The sequence below is a fragment of the Melozone crissalis genome, unplaced genomic scaffold (genome assembly GCF_028551555.1).
Source record: "Melozone crissalis strain CALT ecotype California unplaced genomic scaffold, PUWL_Pcris_2 ptg000042l_1, whole genome shotgun sequence".
In the NCBI taxonomy this organism is placed as follows: Eukaryota; Metazoa; Chordata; class Aves; order Passeriformes; family Passerellidae; genus Melozone; species Melozone crissalis.
This window is the reverse complement of record NW_026535820.1, coordinates 41,099,025-41,117,518: the sequence shown is the minus strand read 5'-3', so window position 1 is coordinate 41,117,518 and position 18,494 is coordinate 41,099,025. Positions and strand designations below refer to the sequence as shown.

Below are 18,494 nucleotides of genomic sequence, written 5' to 3'. Positions count from 1 at the left end.
CTGCATGTGGTTTTAAATCAAACTCCAGACCCCCAAGCTCTCTGTACAGTCTCCAGTGTTGCTGTAACACAAACAGAAACTGGGCAACCATTTCGATTTGTTCTTGTGTTAGCCGTATAATGGAAATTGCTTCCAAACACACACTGCCTTCCCCCTCCAAATCAGTCTTACAATCGATACTGTCCTACTTTCAATTAAAATACCACCACAACAGATACATCTGTATGGTGCTTAGAATCTCACAACAGAAAACCCATTACTTTGAATACAAAAGCTGGCCAAAATGATTGAATTCCCGAGGCAGCAGAAACGATACTGGTGATTTTATTCAGCACGTGTCCAATACGATTTTCCATTCGGAATCCACATTTTTAATGCTTTTCTAGACCATTCTTAACATTACCTTCAGCTTTTATGGAGTCCCTTAGAAAGTTGTTGTTTTCAATTTTTTTACCAGAAAACTTAAATTTTAATGATTAAATAATAGGACATTTATATACATCAGTGGGTTTTCTCAGATACTGGGCTCTAAGTACATACAATGTCTATTGAGTAAAAATAAAAAAGAAAAATTCCAGTCATGCAAATCATCTTACAAACCATGTTCCATTTGACTCGAAAATTTTTACTCTGTTACTGGCATATCATTTCAAAATTAAACAGATAAAATTTTAAGGTTGCTTTGTCCATTTCCACTCATTTGCTTTGCTGCTTTGAAGAGCTGACAGGCCACATGCTCCTGCAGAAGGTACCGCCAGGGTAATCGTTTTTCTGCTACCACCGACCAACCCCTCTGAGCCCCGGTGTGGACGTGTTTTAAAAAACCACCTAACCTTCAGCTAACTGCACTGGTTTATTTCTGAACAGCACATCACAATATCAGCACAGAGAGCACATTGTAACCGGTTGGGTGATTCCACTTAATAATTTTTCAACACTAGGACCTTTCAGCATTTTAATTCTGGTTTCATTTATGAATTAAAGGTCATATATAGAGCACAAATGAGGTCTAAATTTAGTCACAGCAGACCACAGTTCCACATAAAGACAAATCTTCAAGTTATGTTGACCTGCTAGGAGACAAAGATAAACAGCACAGCAAACATGTACCTGCAATGCACTGCTTCCCTATTAAATATTAACTGTTTCATTTACATTTAAATGAACTGAGCAGTAATGGATAGACTTTCCAGTACTGCTGTTTGGTGCTGCTGTCATGGAAAGAAGCTGAAGACAATGTGGGCTGTATGGGGGCAAATGACGCAATCTCAGCATCCGCTCAAGTGACTTCAATGATGACCATTCTCCAGTCTTGAAATATAATCCTACACACCATTTTTTTTTCTCTCCCTCTGTAAACACATCTGTTCATAAATAACTTAGATGTCTCCTTGACATTCATGGTATGTAACTGAAGCTGAAGTAGAAAAGGATGGGCGGTGTACAGCACTGAGGAGATGTCACAGTACTTTTGTTCAGCATTTTTGTCAAGTGCAGGTTGCTAACATCAGCCATCAGAGACGGGCGGGGTGACCCACCCATATTTTTCATGGGTCTTCACCAAACTCTTAAATGTTGCTTCAGCTTCCTTTCGACTGAACGACTTTTTTGATTTGCCAGCTTTTCTGCAGATACGGCCCTGCGCCAAACACAAAAAGAAAACCATCATTAAAGAGTGAACACGCATCTGGAAACCACAGCTTAACTTTTCAACTCGTCAGGACGACAGGCATTCACTTACGGGCTCCAGCCAGCATGGTTCCCAAACATAAATGCATTATCAGAGATCATTTAAAATGATGTTCAGTGAACGGGTAAAAAGGAGGGGAAAAAATAAAAAAAAAGAATGAAAGAAGGCGTCTGCGGGGCCGTTCCTTCCCGGCGAGCCCCTGCGCTGGCACGCTGCCCCGCGGCTGCTGCCGCGGCCGTGCCTCGGGGCTCGCCTCCCTCCCCGCTGCTCCCGGGCATCCCCGGCATTCCGCGCTTGGCGTGAGACCCCTCCTGCCCAGCCCTCCTGGCAGACAGAGACCACCGGGCACGGCTGCGCTCAGGGCTGCCTGTGCCTCACCCCCTGCCAAAGGACACCAGAGATCACATCCATCCTGTGGGACACACTCCATCCCCATGGGACACACTCCATCCCGCGGGACACACTCCATCCCATGGGACACACTACATCCCCATGGGACACACTCCATCCCATGGGACACACTCCATCCCGCGGGACACACACTCCATCCCAAGGGACACACACTCCATCCCAAGGGACACACTCCATCCCTCTTCCTGCCACCTACGACCCGTGAGAAACGGACAGCTCTGCCCTTTCTAAAAGGAGGGCCTTAAACCTCCTTGCTTCCATCTTAAATCTAAAGTTCTAATTTGTTTATTACCCATCACACTGAGTTTGGTATTGAATGAAAATACACCCATTTGCATATACTGCATTTGTATTACCCTGCTTTATTATATTACCTCTCACTGCACAGCTGTATGAAAATTCAAATCTTTGTTTGGCAGTAGAGACTTTTACTGATGTCAATATCCTACCTTATTTTTCACTCTGGTCTGTGTAAATTATCAACCAACAGAGGTAAAATAAAGAATTATAGCTTCAGATTATTACCACTCTACAACAATGAATACCTTTAAAAAAATAATCAAAATAAAATAAATACCTTTAAAAGTATTTATGCCTACTGGATTTGTTACAAAATAGAAGTCAATTAAAGTCACTAGTCTAGTAATTTTAGTAATTGTTTGATAAATTGCACTGAAAGCCTTTTTAACAATAATTGTATTTGATGAGCGGATACCATATTACAATGTTACAATTATTAAGAACCAAGTTAGTGTGCTATCATTTTTTCTGTTCAACTTAATATGTTCTCATTTTTTTATGTTCTTTAGCTCAAAAAAAATCATCTTTTGCTTCCCTGATTTTACAGTCAATTTGGAATTGAAACCAAAAATTGGCATTTGCAATAGTATGCAACAAATACTGAGAAAATAGTCAGGTGTATTGAGGGAAGAAAAGGGAGGAAATGGGAAAAAAGAAAACAGAATCTGTCCTCGGAGTATCAAATTTGCTTTTACAGACTAAAATGAGTAAGCTTAGCCTGCAATGTGGACAAATAATTTCTTTCTAAAAAGCAGTCACAATATTGCAGAGGCTCTTTTGTGTTCAGCACTGCTCCTGCTACAGCAAAACTATGGACACATGAAAGAAAAAGCTGTTTCCTACTCTTGTTTTAACAATTAATTTTTCAGTGCAGTTTGAGCAGTATCTCAGAGCACACCTTAACCAAAGATTACAAACACCCTCCAATTCCCATCTCCATTTACTCACAGTCAATTTATACCCATTTGTTTTTCCCCAGAACATCTGTTTTACCTGTCGATGCTTTTCCTCACCTTTCTCCCTGGCTGCCATTTACAGACTAGAAATCTATCTCCTCTTTGAACCCCCCTGATAGACCAAACAGCAAGACACATTCTACATCTCCACACAAATTCAGCAATTAATATGTCCCAAATAAGGATGATCTGAATGGTTCTCAATTGAGTCCTGATCATAAATTTTCTTAGAAAATCTCATTTTTAGTTGTGACAGATGGAATAATTAAATAAAGCTGGGTAACATATTTTAAAAATCCTATTCAATAATTATAATACATAATTATATCCTATATAGCTATCAATCATAATTATTCTGCAGGAGTATTTTTGTTGCTACAAAACATTGTGAAATTTCTTCCTAATCTGAGGTTTTGTTGGAAGCACATGCAGAGAAACAGGAAAAGAAAAAACAAAATGCAACAGAAGATTAAATCAGCACAGAAAATGCTGTACTCAAAATCTCACCAATGAAATACTTTTGAAAGTAAATACAAACTTATGCTGCTGCTTAATTTCTGGATTAGATCCATTTGGCATCTCCTGTGTTTTGCACATAATTTTTTATCCTTTAAGGCTTTGATACCTTCCTGAATTATATGCCTAGCACCTAGGACAGTATGATTCACATCTTGCCCAGCTTTTACAAAGTATTAATGCTAAGCTGTACCTAGAAGTAGGACCTTTGCATTATGAACAGCTCATGTTTGGTGTTGATTATGTACAGCTTTCAAAGCAGGAACGTAAGAATTCTCTGGTGTCGTAATGATGTGGTAAGGATCATCACATCATGTAAAATGTTACTAGAGCCATATCAGATGAAAGGAGCATCATTTAATGAGTTTATTCTGAAATCTTTCTGTTATTAATGCAAGGGATCATTAAATCCACTTCCACTCTGGTACCATATACAGGTTGTATGCAAACTGCACCATCAAAGGCCAGCTAATTCTACCCTGCTGCAGTCCACGTATTTCTATGCTTATACAAGAACTATGGGTGGCACGGTCAGCACTGTCTCTTATTAACCAATATCCTGTCAGCTATTTATAATCTGGATAAAATTTAACCTCCTAGACTGTAAGTTTCCCTATTTGGTGCCTCAAGTAAACCTGGGGTAAAAAGAAGGAAGGCTGGAATTTCAGCTGACTAACTTCAGATGTTTTCAAGCCTATACTTGGGTGGTATCTACTGTCTTTACTGACTTTTAGTGTTTTGCCATTCCCAAAAAACTCTTCCCAAATTTAAGTAAAAAATGTCATTTTGGATGCAATTATAGAAGAAAGTGTCAAATGTTTTACCAGATACCGCTACCAGCCCTGACTACAGTTTATATTCAGCCTGCTACTTAAACAAGCAGCTCTGGGCAGCCTGTGAGCTGCGGCATTCTGTAAACATGGCAGTGATGGTAAATACAGAATGTAAATATGTGCTGTCCACAGCTCTGTCAGGCACAACTGCATTTTGACCAATCCCCAAACCACATGTGCCACTACTGCCAGGGTAAGGAATACAGATCATCATTTGCATGGCTGACTTTTGGATGTGTCCGGCACCACGTCAAGGAAAGATATCAAACTGGTATCTGAACAAGATCAAAACATTCCACAAGAGGTTAAAAACAACAGCAAAACCCCAAGGAACCTTTCATAAAGATATCACTGTCGACTTCAGCTCTGAGAAGTCGCACCAGGAGCTTATTTAAATACTTGCAATACTTTCAGACACTCGCAGAGCGCCTTTCATAAAGGGATAACTGAAAACCTAATTAAAGAGTTGGAGAGAACGTTTCAGATTTTGCCATCTGCTGTGACTTCATGTACTTATCAAGATATAATTTTAACAAGCTAGAAACATATGAAAGGTGAAAGCAATGCCACAGCACCCAACTGGTTTTCATGCAGCCGTGCTGAGGCGCAGGGGACGTGTGCTGCGCTCAGCCTCCTCCCTCGCTCGCGCTCCTGCTGCGGCCAGCCTGCGTGGCACAGCGAGCAATTGCATGCCACTCACCCAGGCTTTGCCCAAACTAATGAGCCTGCACAAACAGCAGATGAGCATCCAGTCTAGAACCCTGATAATGGTGGCAGAAAGATCTCCTGGAACATGATCTGCTGTGGGCAGCCTTCTCAGTGCCCTGGCCATACAGAAGGACCAGTCACTCCTTCCTGCCATGCTCAGCAGAAGACCCAAGGTGAATCTCATGTATGATTTGTCCCCCTGTCCTGGTTTCAGTTGTAATAGAGTTCATTTTCTTTCTAGTAGAAGTGATGGTTTGGATTCAGCATGAGAATGATGTTGATAACACGCTGATGTTTTAGCTGATGCTGAGCAATGCTCACATTAAGCCAAGGATTTTTCACAGTGCCTTGTGCTCTACCACTGAGCAGGCACACAAGAAGCCAAGAGGGAACATGGCCAGGACAGCGAGCTGAACTGGCCAAAGGGATGTTCCACATCACAGAACATCATGCCCAGCATATTAACTGGGGAGAGTTGGCTGGGAGGGGCCAATCACTGCTTGGGGATGGGGCTGGGCATCTGTCAGTGGATGTTGAGTAATGGTATTGTGCATCACTAGGTTTTTTTGTGGGTTTTTTTGTCTGTTTTAATTTAAAATTTTTTGTTATTATTATAATTATTAGTATTATATTTTACTTAGTTTCAATTATCAAACTCCTTATCTCACCCACAAGTTTTTACTCTTTTTTCTGATTCTCCTCCCCAGCCAGGGAGTGACTCTGTAGCATTTGGTTGGCATCAGAGGTTAAAACATGACACATTCACATCTACAGACTTCTGTGGGCAAATCTGGCAGCTTGTCTACTTCCAGGAGATGTCACAGTAGTCTCTGTGAACACATCTCCCCTTCATACTGCTCTGTGACACCGAAGCATATCCTGAAAAACATCCAACTCAGGAACTATTAGCTCTTTAAAATCTGTCAGTACCACTGTCAGCAATGTGCCATGTCAATTCTTCCCCAGCATGACCGGATCACAAAGTAGTCCAAAGACAGAGTTACATCCTGTACAGAAGCCAAATATGAAGCCTGAAACTCTGGAGCCCACTATGACCATATATTTACCCACAGCTGGCCTATGGTGTCATGAAAGGCAGTCTTGCCATTTCTTCTGGTCCTTCCAGAGTCAGGACAGCCTCAAGAGGATTTCTCTGGACAAAGAGAGTTCCCTCTCTTGTCAAATAAATGATAGTAGCTCCCAGATCCCAACCCAATGATTTTAGGGCAGAACCACGTGTGCTTCCATGTGTGTCCTGTTGGCACTCCCTAGAAGGATGGGACTATGTAACAGAGGTCAGCCTTCCACAGGATCATGCAATCACCAAAAGCACTGTCTGGAAGGGAGCTGTGGTGGTCTCCAAGTCCAGCTTAGACACTTGGAGCTGAACTGCCAACACAGGCCAGCTGTGGCACTGCACAGCCAAGTCCTGAACCCTTCAAGGTTGTGCTCAGTCCACTCCTGATGCTACTCCCTGCTTTATTAGGTCACAAATTTTCAGAGATTTAGCGTACACAGCCATGAGCCCTTACAGGGATGATATTATTGTGGAAACAATGTAAGCTCCAGTGCTGTGGATCTCTGAGGTGTCACAGCAAACCTTCAGTCACATCCAGGTGTTTTACCTTGACCAGCTAACAAAAAGCTGTGTAAATTTCCAGTAGTGCACAGCTAAGAGACTCGGAAGCAGGCAAACCTTCACGTTGTTAGCACAGCTCTTAACACAATCTCCTCAGCCCTGTGTACTCTCATTAGTCCTGGCAATGCAAATAACTCCAGGTTGGTCTCCCAAGGGCAAATCACAGAAGCCTTCTGCACGAGGGGCTAACCTTGGCCCATCGTGTAAGCCAGCATAAGGACACAGATGGCTGCAGCTCTCTTTCCTGCCTCCATCTTTTAACAGATCTCTACAGCAGGTTCTGCTGACCCAACCCTAGGTAAATGTCAAGAGATGGAAAACAAGCAGAGAGAGAGAAGCACACAAAAGACTGCAGAGAGTCACTATGCCAGATATGGCATCTATGGCGATCCCTCCATGGACAGGAAGATGATCCACAATGATATGCCCATTTTCCGAGTCTGTTGTGCCAGGTTTCTCCATGTATGACACAAAATCCATGGATTTCCTACATATTGAAGCATGCTATGAGTTTCCGGTACGTACATGTTCCATATTGTGCCAGTGACTAATGGCTTTGGGCCCCAACTATTCTATGCAAACACACTCAAACATTTTCTGATAAGGAACAGAGGCACTCAGCGCTCAAGCCTGAACCAGCCTTATCCTAGAATATTTAAACAAGCTTTCAGAGGAAAATATTTCCACTGGCTTTAGAAACACATTCAAAAGCAGAGCGATGCTGAAGTGAGTACTGTCATGCTCTCAGTGCAGTGATTGCAATGTGTCACAACATCGCTCTTAGAGCGCAATATACACAGTCTCTCCCCCCAATTACATGGTTTATAATTTTTTTCCTTCATGTACTGATGAGGCACAGTTAATCATGTCTCAAAAACTGCACACAATTTATATTGCACTGTATATGATTATTAGCTATAGCTAAAGTAAAGCGGTACAGAAAGTGATACAGACAAATACTCATAATGCTGCAGCATTGAATTAAAACAAGGAGGTTTTCCTGCAAATGTGTAATATCCAAAGCAGTACTTCCATGCCTTTTTTGGTCTCCTTTTTAAGAATAATCCATAAGAGAAGTGAAAACATAGCAAGTTCTGGCTTTAAAGCGTCCTATAAATTCTGCCTTCTGGGAGCATAACTGTTCTTTGTCCAGGAAAAAGAAATCTGAGTTGCAGCTGAGTAATTATTCATGCTCATTTGTCTGTGCCAGTAGCCTGGTGCCAGTAGCTCTTAATCGATACAAACGCTTACAGCCCCAATCTCTGTCTGACAGCTACAGAGCACTGTGCTGCTCTCCCTCGCCTCTCCCTGAGGCAGCACTGAGCTGGCAGCTTGATTTCAGCACAGGTGAGGGTGTAGAAACTCCCTCCCTGCATTTTATATGTGCTGGCAAAAAAATAAGAAAATTTGGGTGGCTGGCTGCATTATTGGTGACTCAAGCATCTCCAGGGCTGAAGGTACAACAACATGGTGGGCTTCTGTCAAAAGAGGCAGTCCCTGTTCCTGCCACCAGAAGGGCACTTGCTAGTCTAGGTGACAGAGGGATGTTTTCTCTCCTATGTATTCTCAGTCTTTTGCTGAGCCCCCTGGGCTACCTATAAGTGGAATCAGGCACTGGCAGAGTTCCTGAGTCCAGGTGAGAAGGAACATGACAGACATGACAGCAACTCTGCACAAGCCCACAGGTCCTCCACATCAGGAACCTGAAGCTACCCCAGTCAAACACAGTCATGGGTGAGAACCCAACCAAAGCAAAGCCAACACAACCACCCTTTGTGACAGGCTTTAAAGACAAAGACACCACGACAATGCCTATCTTCACCTTCCCCTAAGTTTTACAATGCTAAAACAAAAACAAAAACAAAAACACAAGAGCAAAACAGTAGTAAAAAGCAGGTTGCCTCTGGGAACATCTGATCGAGTTAAACCCAAATTTAGTAAGATGAGAGTCACAAGTGGATGTGCTTTTCTACTGCTATTTATATGAATGTGCCAATCTCTTGACTGCAGTATGTTTCATACTGATGCACATGGACATCTACTCAGAGAGGTCTCTGAGTGCTTCAAGCACATATCCTCAAATGACCTGTGGGTCATTTTTAAGTTTGCCTGTACTTTACATGTGGGAAAGAGGAATATAGTGAAGTTATATGACTGCACCTAAGTCAGTGGCAAAATCTGGAAGGTCAACTCAGATCAGCTTTTCTCAGGCTAAGTGCTCCAACCTCCTCCCACAAATAATTATAGAACACTTCAATGCCAGGTATATTTTAATGGAAATAATACTATCAAATTCACAGAAAATTTAACATTTTTAGAAATTAATAGAAAATTTGAAAAACTAATAACATCAATTTCTTCTGTTTAATGATGCTTTTGTTTTTTTCATGGACACGTATTATGGAAATGAGTCCTTCTTACTGCAGCTGGGGGCTTGTTACCCTTTGTAGCACGAGCCTAGAAACAGGAGAAATACCAAGGCATTCCACAGCTCATAAAGCCTGACTATGACAAGCATCTGAGCTCCGGGCCATTTCATAACACAGGCTTATGTCTTCCTTCCTCGGGTTTATTTTCACTCATCTTTCAATGCAGGTTTGAGATTATAGCTGACTTGTAACTCTATCAAGGAGTCACTGCAGAAGTTCCATGGCTTTTGGAGAGCCTGTGCAGCACAGGATTAAATCAGTGAGAATTATTGATTTTAACAAAGCAAACGCACAAGATCATGAAGCAGATAAAAAGACATTTTCCAAGGACAAACTCTGCACGTGCACGAGGCAGGCATGCACCTGCCACGTGGACATGCCTGATGTATCCTTCCTCAGTGTGACTTTGAATGGGAATAGGGTGAATCAGACTGGCACCTTGATCCTGTTTCAGAAGAGGAATCACCTGAACATCTGAAGTGTGATGCCCACTTACCGGTTCTGTGCACACTGGCAAGGACTACAAATTGACTTTTATCAAAGCACACCTACGCTCCTCCCTAGCTCAGGCACTTTCCCCAGTGCAGTGCTCATTCCACTGTGAGCCAGGTTAGGTAACAGTATCACATCCTTCCTGTAAAGCTTGTCCTGAGACTTCCAGGACCTACTCAGTTACTGCCGTTTCCAGATGGCGTTAAAGGCCAATACCATGTAAGGCTCAGCAGCCTCCAGAAATGACTTGTGGACTACAACACCACTCACTTTCAAAAAATACAATGATATCCATGAGAAACCTGCTATTCCATTTACAAGTGCAACAACTGGATCCTGTGCACCTTACAATTAAGACACATTTTGAGCCATTCAGCCAGCATAACTACCACAGCATCTGAGGTTCTCCCTGTTCAACACAGAGGAATTGCACCCAGCAATCCTCCCACCGCCCATCTCCCTTTGCACTGAAAGTCAGCATTACCTTTTTTGGCATTCACAGGGGAAAACTGGAAACTGCATGTGAAGGACTGAATACGTCAAGGAAAAGAAGAGCCCTTCCCTGACTTTCTCACCAGCCCCAAGGAGCTGAGACTGGAAAAAGAAATGCAGTAAATATTATGTTACTTAACCACCGTCCCACTTTGTGAGAGCAGATGCCCACAGGGGGACATGGCACGGATCATGCCATGCCTGGCAATCAGACTCCCAGCATATAAGGAGCTGAATTACTGTGGAGTTACAAATCTTCAATCTGGAAGTGTCTGGTCATGCATGGAAATCCCTGGGCATTGTGTGGATGCTAGGAAAGCTGCATATTTTCAAGGCTAGCCTGTAAAAGGAAGAGTAAATCTTCCTCACAATAGAAAGTGGGTTATTTAGGTTACTCCTTCAGGACATCACCCTTCGTGACTAGGCTTTCTGCATTTGAAAAAATACAATTTTCAGTGAAGTATCTGACAAAGCACCCCAATGGTACATGGGTCTCTCTGCCTGAACACTCACACTGAAGAAAATGAGCACTTCTTATATAATTCAGGGAAGAAGAATCTTGCTCTTTTCAGCAAATTCAATTTTCTCACAAAATCCAAAGCCACAATTCTTTCCAATTTTTATTTAGGAGATCAGCTAAGTAATGCCAAGAAGAATAAAAGCATGTTTTAAAATTAGTAATTTGGCTTAATTTAGGGATTTCGTTTATTTGATAACTATTTTAACAGTAACAGGGATAGTTGAAAGTATTTTGAAATTTTCATTTTTATGCTTTGAAGGAAAAAAATGGAGCTTATGTTCCCTCTGCTTTTTAAAAGAATTAAACCAACCTCCTATTTCAATGAGTTGGAATCCCTGTGTCTTCATTCCTCTCAGCAGAATATATTTGCATAATAATAGTGGATGGTCAGAACACCAATATATCAGAGTACACATGAACAATTATTTTTTCCAGCCCGTTAATCAGGCCCAGCATCTCAATACATATGCTCCACTTAAACTTCAGCTTCCAATCCTGTGTTTCTCAAATGAAATGAAGGAGACATCTTAGAAGGCAAGTAGATCTGATTTTCCTGTGTAGACAAACAATATTCTGTCATCTCTATGGCCCAGCATTTATACCTTTTTATGGGAGACAAGTCCTCTAACACAGTCTTGGTCTCCTCTGTCATCCTTGTATATGAGTCGATGTTTTTCACCCCTAGACCTAAAGCAACATTTCCCCTCTTGAGGATAACCATAATCACTTGCTCAGGCAACTAATCAAAAGCAAAAAGAGTAAAACAATTCAATTTTTTAAGGGCCTAATAGGATACAATGGCTCCAAATAATTCAGAGACCACTGTGCTCTCTGTACATTTCTGCAACCTTTGAGATTAGCTGATTTATTCATGGCTACACTCCTCCAACCCAGCATCTGGAGTATGAAAACCCATGGATCTGCAAATAATTTCTGCTATACATATTTGAAAGACCTGGAGTCTGCTGACCTCCTGGACACTGTGCAAGTCCCATCTGCTATCTGCTCGCTCACACTTTTGTTTGAAAGGATGAAGAGGGAGTAATTTAGACTATGATTAACAGCTACAGAAGGTAGCTGTTTGTCATAAAACAAGCTCATTTCTGCTGTTTCAGCCTGGTAAAACTCAGCTGAGATATTCGAATCTTTAAAATGGAAAGATAAATCCTTTCAATAGTCATATGAGGCACACAGCATTTGAAGCAAAGGAACAGGGCCCCACTGAGGTATTTCTAATGCTGCAATGTGAGGGATCAAAGACATCAACAACTTTTATTTGAATTCAGGAACTTTTCTGATACAAAATTAAAGCTTAAATATAAACTATCTTTTGATTTTTATCTTAATTATTATATAAAAGCCCACAACAGCAACAATACTCACAATTAGGGGTACCCTGTTCCTATTGTAATATGTCCTGGCAAAATTTCTATGTTTCTTCCATTCCCTGCAAGAATCCTGGAAAATTTGTTATGTTCCTCCTATTCACTGGAAGAACAAGGGAGTACTTCCCTCAAATGAAGACTTTTTTCCATGACAATCTGCAGAGCTGACAGTTACCTGACAGCTGCCTTTGTCTGGCAGTCCGGTCCCCAGCCTCTGTGGACAGAACAAGGGACTTGTAAAAAAGAGGACAAGGCATCTACTGGTCAGCACTACTGCAAGCTTACATCTGAAGTCCCCAAGGCATCAGGGGCAACTCTGTTTGTTGCTCTCAAAAAAAGAAAAAAACCAAAACCCTGATGCATTACTTGGACACTGGTGTATATAGCTTGGTCCTCTTTTAAGCATCCACCAAACCATTCTGTCCAGTGAGAAACGACATATCTATTAGAAGACACAAAACCCTCTCTTACTTTTGGACAAAGTTGGCTCCTTTTCCTTTGGGACCACATCATCTACCATGTTTTCAAAGGAGAGAGATGACTCCTCCCTGAAACGTGGGCATTGGTCTCACCTGTGTGCATTGTCACTCAAGGAGAGTCATGATGAACCTCCTGCTGTGACCCGGTACCATTCCTCCTTCCTTCCTTCCATTATTGATATTATTGTGACAATGACACCATTATCTGGAAGTGGAGAGCAACTGACTAATTGTTAAACCTCTCCCTCAAATTACCAATAAATCATTTTAAAGGGCTAAGAAGGAGTAACACTCCATGGCCCACCTGCACGGCCTGGACAGGCACAGAGAGCCAGGCAAGGGAAGCTCTGCCTAGACAGATAGGTTGAACAGTTGCCTCCAGGATGATAAACAACTGGTATTTAAATTATTTCATTAGCATCACCCCACCTCCCTGGCTGGCACCCCAGCTCCACAGCAGCTCACAGCGACTGTTTCACAGGTTCAGCAGGGCCAAGCTCTTGCCTGTGATGACAGGAGCCAGCGAGCAGCTGACAGTGCAGGAAGCAAGTACAAAGTCATCCCTTTAAAAGCAAGGCTACAGTTGAGTTAAGGACAACACCAAGTTTTTTAAAATAGGATTCTGGATCCCAGACAGATAAACAGTCCTTGGCCTTTGATGTACTGAGAATTCCCCTCAAGATACTGACTAGAGCTGTGTGAATAATTGATTTTCTCAGCTGAATAGCTGAAGCAACCAACCAAACAAACCCTAACTTGTTTGTTAATTAACATTTTTTCCTTGAAAACTGAGGGGGGAAAAAAAAAGTTAAATTTGGGGCTGTTAATTGTTACATTCAAACAAACGTCACCTCTCTTTCACTTTGAACATTTTTATTTACAGACAAAAAAAATCGAAAAATACAATGCTAGACTCATGATGGCATCCCATAAGGTAGGGCATCTCTCAAGCAAGGTCACCTGATGCATACGGTTCCTGCTTGGTGAAATCTAGAGAAACAGCCACCCTGCTTTAAAATCCAAACCCTGGGAGGTATGCCCAGGTCTGGGAACTTGGACACAGGTTTTGCCACTTACAAGTGCAATGCTGAAAAGTAACAGAAAAGTGTTTAATTTCTCTGTTACACATTCAAGTTTCTATACAGAGACAACTCCTGAGTGACATCCCATGAGACGTCAGAATGACTTATCGCAATTTCTCTTCTACTCTGCGAAAAAGTCTGTGAAATCCATGAAAAAACTTTGAGTTTGTCAAGAATCTTAGCTGTCTGAAAATGTATTTTCAGTGTTACTTTTATCTGCTTTTGGATTGCTCTGTCAAAAAAACAGAAGGTCATACATGCTCACAGCTACTACTAGCTCTACCAAGAGACCAAGAAATGCTGTTTCTCCTTGAAGAACCAGCAGAGAATTACAGTGCCACAGCTGCCTCAGCAAAATGGGACTGACGACAAATGTCCAACAAAATGAGCCACCTTGGTTGGATCCCTGGACTGCCCCAAGGAGGAAGGTGTGCCAGCAGAACACTCAGCCCTGCCCACTCACACTGGCACCCGTGCCAGCCAGGCGCACTCGTGGATGCGTCACAGGCTGGAGGATTCATGGTGATTTCATGCTAAATCACTGCTGGGAACCAGTGACATTTCTCTGGAAGGTCCCTTTGACTCACTGGTGGCAGCAGTGCCCCATCTCCCCCTCAGCCCGATGGCTGCTGCCATTTGCTCAGGCAGGTTCACTCTGAGGCGATGGAGAACGGCCCTCACCCTTCCAGCCTTGCTGACGAACTGCATCTTGAATATTTCATGCTATTGCAGGTTGCAGGCAGCTTACAGAAATGACACAATTAACCTGGTGACAGCCACAGCTATTTGTTTGGGATGACTCCTTGCAGGCAGCAAGACTGCCCACGGCACGGCAGGAGTCGCCCAAAGCCGGGCACACAGCGCTGGGGAATGCAGCACCTCAGCCCTTGATCCTCTGTCAGCTCCATCTTTATTTTTAAAAACTAACTGGTCTAAAGTGGATCACCTGTAAAATGAAACAGGGACAGGGGAGTGCCAGCCGTATTTTGAGCCCTATTATGCAATGGAGTGGGGATTACATAACGAGGGGAGTGCAATTACAGAAACGTGGCTCCCATGACACAGAGCCCAGCTACGGTGTCAGGCCGGCAAACCCATCGCAGGCAACATCTCTCTAACCCAGAAAATAAATGTATTGACTGTACTGCCTAATAACCTTTCCACTTGGATTGAACAATCTGAGAGGTTGACACGTGCCATGTTATATCAATTTAACCACTAAGTTACTGTCAGCAGTTTATTTCTGCTTTTTTTTTTTTAACCCCAGTTCTCCTTCTGTCATAATTAACTTTGCAAACTTCTGGAAGAATGTTATTGAAACTCTTGCTTTTTAAATGTGTTTATTAATGATGCACACATAAACATCCTGTGGTAATAAAAAATTGCTACTACTTTCTGGAAATCTTTTTAGTGGTTTAGGGAAGAAAATTGTCAGATTATATAGCTGAGAATTTATTACTAATAAAACAATACAGCGCTTCTCTTCACTGAGCCATTTTATGGTCCCAGTAAATATTCATTGAACCCCTTTAACATTCAACACCTCAGGAAGAGGTTGAATTGTTACAAAATGAGAGAGTTTAGCATTGTCCTTCTAAATTATTGTGACAAATAATAAGAACTATGACCTCTCTAAAAAGTGACAGGTTAACAAACAGTGTAATGCAGTAAGAGCAGCTACAGAATTTCAACATACCTCAGCCTCTGTGTTAATTAAAACTTTTTTTTTCTTCTTGGTAGATTTTTTTTATATCCCAAGGTGACCTAGGAAACTTGACCTATTGAAATGAAGTGCAGAGAAAAATACTATCTGATTTAAAAAAAAGGAGCAGTAGGCGCAAACCAAATAGGTTAAAGGGAGGACATGCCACTTACAAAAGAGCCTGTTGAAAAATCAAAATTAATTTCAGTCTTAAGAAGAAACAAACCTTTACTTCTGCTCAGGCAAGCAGTTCTACAGAAGCAACAGGAGCAACCTCATTTTTAAGCAAATAAAAAGTATGTTATTATTTATTCTTTCCCCGTCTCCTTGCCAAGATATAAATTTAAGTTACTTAGTATAATTTGCTGACAGACAGGGAGCTGTGCAGGTCCTCCGAGTTCAAGGGCATTCACGAACAGGAAAACCACCCTGTCATAGCCATGTGTGCACTGCCCACTATAACACAAAGGGTAATATAAAGCATAAAGAACTACTGCCTACCAGCAATATTCGCCCATTTATTAAAAACGGCTTATGAAATATTTCTCTTCTACGGGTATTCTGCAGGAGAAAAAGGGGGGAAAAGCATCATAAAATGCAGCGATTCAGGTCAGACGAGATCCTCTGCCAGAAGAACCGATCACCTCCTTTGAAGAGGAGAGCTGGCAGGAACCATCTGACTGCTGCAGCTGCAGCACCCAGCCCAAATTACTTGTTCCTTTCGGGCCGGACGATTTGTACAAACCTGTACAAGTTTGCCAGCAGCTCGGGCATGACTTCTGGCGTGACCCCGCGGCACACCCAGCGCAGGGTGCCAAGCCCCAAGGCCGGGGTGGCCCCCCGTCCCCGGAGGGATGCTGTGCGGGACAGCACAGACAGACGCTGTGCGGGACAGCACAGACAAAGACCCGGGGGCAGCAGCTCCAGCGTCGCGCCCTCTGCCAGCGGCAGCACTGCACGCAAGGGACCAGCGAGCATGGCCGACTGCTTGGTGAAGGGCAGGAGGCACCAATCCCAAACCCCGCTGGAGCCCGGAGAGCCCCCTTTTGCTGCGAGGTGCCCATCAGGGGTAACGAGCACGGTATCTTGGTGTGCCGCAGGCGGCAGAGCCAGGCACAGGGACAAAAGCCGGGCGGGAGGACACGATGGATGGATGCATGTGCTCCTCGTCCCTCCAAGCTGCCCCGCACCTCTGCCGCACCTGCCGGAGAAGGGACTCCGGAGGCAAACACGTGTGTCCCTGCCTTCGCCCCACCGGTGACACCAGGTACTCGGGGAGGAGCGGGCCCGGTGGCTGGCCACCTTTGGGGTTCCCACCCGAACCCCGGTCAGCCCGCACCCCGAGCGATGGATGCGTGCGCTCCTCGCCGAGCAGGGAGCCCTACCTGCCCCTTGACCAGGCTGGCGGCGAACTGCCTCATGACGGCCTCCACGGTGTAGGCGCTGGACCAGCCGCGGGGGGTGAGCAGCTCCATGCAGATGGCCCCGCCATCCAGGACGTAGCCGTTCTCCAGGCGGGGGCTAAGCACCCTCATGAAGGGCGGCGAGAAGGGGAAGTTGTCGGGGAAGGTGAGGTTGAGCAGGATGTACTCCGTGTTGGTCTCCTTCATGTCCTGCCACAGCACCGAGTCCTTGTCCACCTGGTGCAGCTTCACGTTCCAGTCGAAGAGGCTCTCGTCCACCAGCTCCACCGAGATGAAGCGGTCGCTGAGCCGCGCGATGTCCTGCAGCTCCTTCATCAGCCGCCGGGTCCGCACCTGCGTGCAGTGCTGCTGCCGGCCCGCGGGCACCAGCGCCGCCGGCCCCGACCCGCACCCGGGGCCGGAGCCGGGGCCGGGCCGCTGCGCCGCCTCCTTGCCGGCGCCGGGCTCCCTGCCCGGCTCCCGCGGCTTCTCCCGGCCGACTCCCGAGCGCGCCTGCTGCGGGGGCTGCTTGGCCGGCTCCGGCGCCTTCTTGTTCTTGTGGCCGCCGGGGCTGCCCTCGCTGCTGCTGCTGCTGCAGCCGCCCCCGGGGGGGCCCTGCGGCTGCGGCTTGTTGCTGCTGTTCTTCTGGTTGCCTCTGCCGCGGAGCGAGGAGCCCTGCTGGCTGCTGCTGCGGTGGTGGTGGTGCTTGGGGTCCTCGGTGTCCCGGCTGTGCAGCCGGATCAGCCCGATTTTCCGCAGCAGAGTGGCCATGTTGTGCGCGGCTCTGCGATCCCCGCCGCCTCTGAGCACCGGCGGGGCTCTAGTGTGGTTGTTATCAATTTAAAGCCCGACTCGGCGGGTGCGCTGTTGGCGGGCGGGCGGCGAAGCGCCTCTCCGCCGGTCCGGGGCGCGGAGAGGCGGCGGTGCCGCCGCGGTGCCGGAGGATGTGCGGCCGCCGCTCAAACGCCTCCCCTGCCTAGAGCTGCGGCGGGGAACATTGCCGCAGCGGGGCTGCTCCCGCGGACATCACGGCCCCGCCGCCGTGGCCATGATCCCGTGAAAAGGAAGGAGGAGGAGGGTGGTGGTGGTGGGGGGGGAAAGGTAGGAAGGAAAAAAAAAATCCCCCAGCCTCCCGCACGGGAGAGCCCCCTCCCTCCCCCCGCACAGCGGCGGCGAAACAGCCTGCGCTGCAGATGGCTTCCCCGGCACCTTCGGATCGCGCTCGGCCGAGCCAATCCCCGGCGGCTCCCGGCGGGCCGGGCCCCGCGCCGCTCCGGGCGCCTCCCCCCGAGGCGGGCGGGGGGGTCGGAGCCCGCCCGCGCAGCCCCCGCCGTGCCCGCGCCGGCCCGCGGCGCGCTCGGCCCTTTGTTCGGGAGGGAGAGGGGCCGCCCGCCCGGGCAGCGCCGCACGGCCCCGCCGCGCCCCCCGCCCGCCTGGCGGCACCGCCGCTGCGGGGC

General features: G+C 45.5%; 1 protein-coding gene across 1 annotated transcript; it reads right to left on the bottom strand.

Annotated features, from left to right (window-relative positions):
• Positions 1–308: 308 nt before the first annotated feature.
• Positions 309–18,187, bottom strand: UBE2QL1 (ubiquitin conjugating enzyme E2 Q family like 1). Its single transcript, XM_054284598.1, has 2 exons — positions 17,020–18,187; positions 309–1,639 (listed from the first exon to the last, which is right to left on the bottom strand). Exons 1-2 carry the CDS (start codon positions 17,806–17,808, stop codon positions 1,508–1,510), a joined length of 921 nt encoding a protein of 306 aa, XP_054140573.1. The 5' UTR covers positions 17,809–18,187; the 3' UTR covers positions 309–1,507.
• Positions 18,188–18,494: the final 307 nt, after the last annotated feature.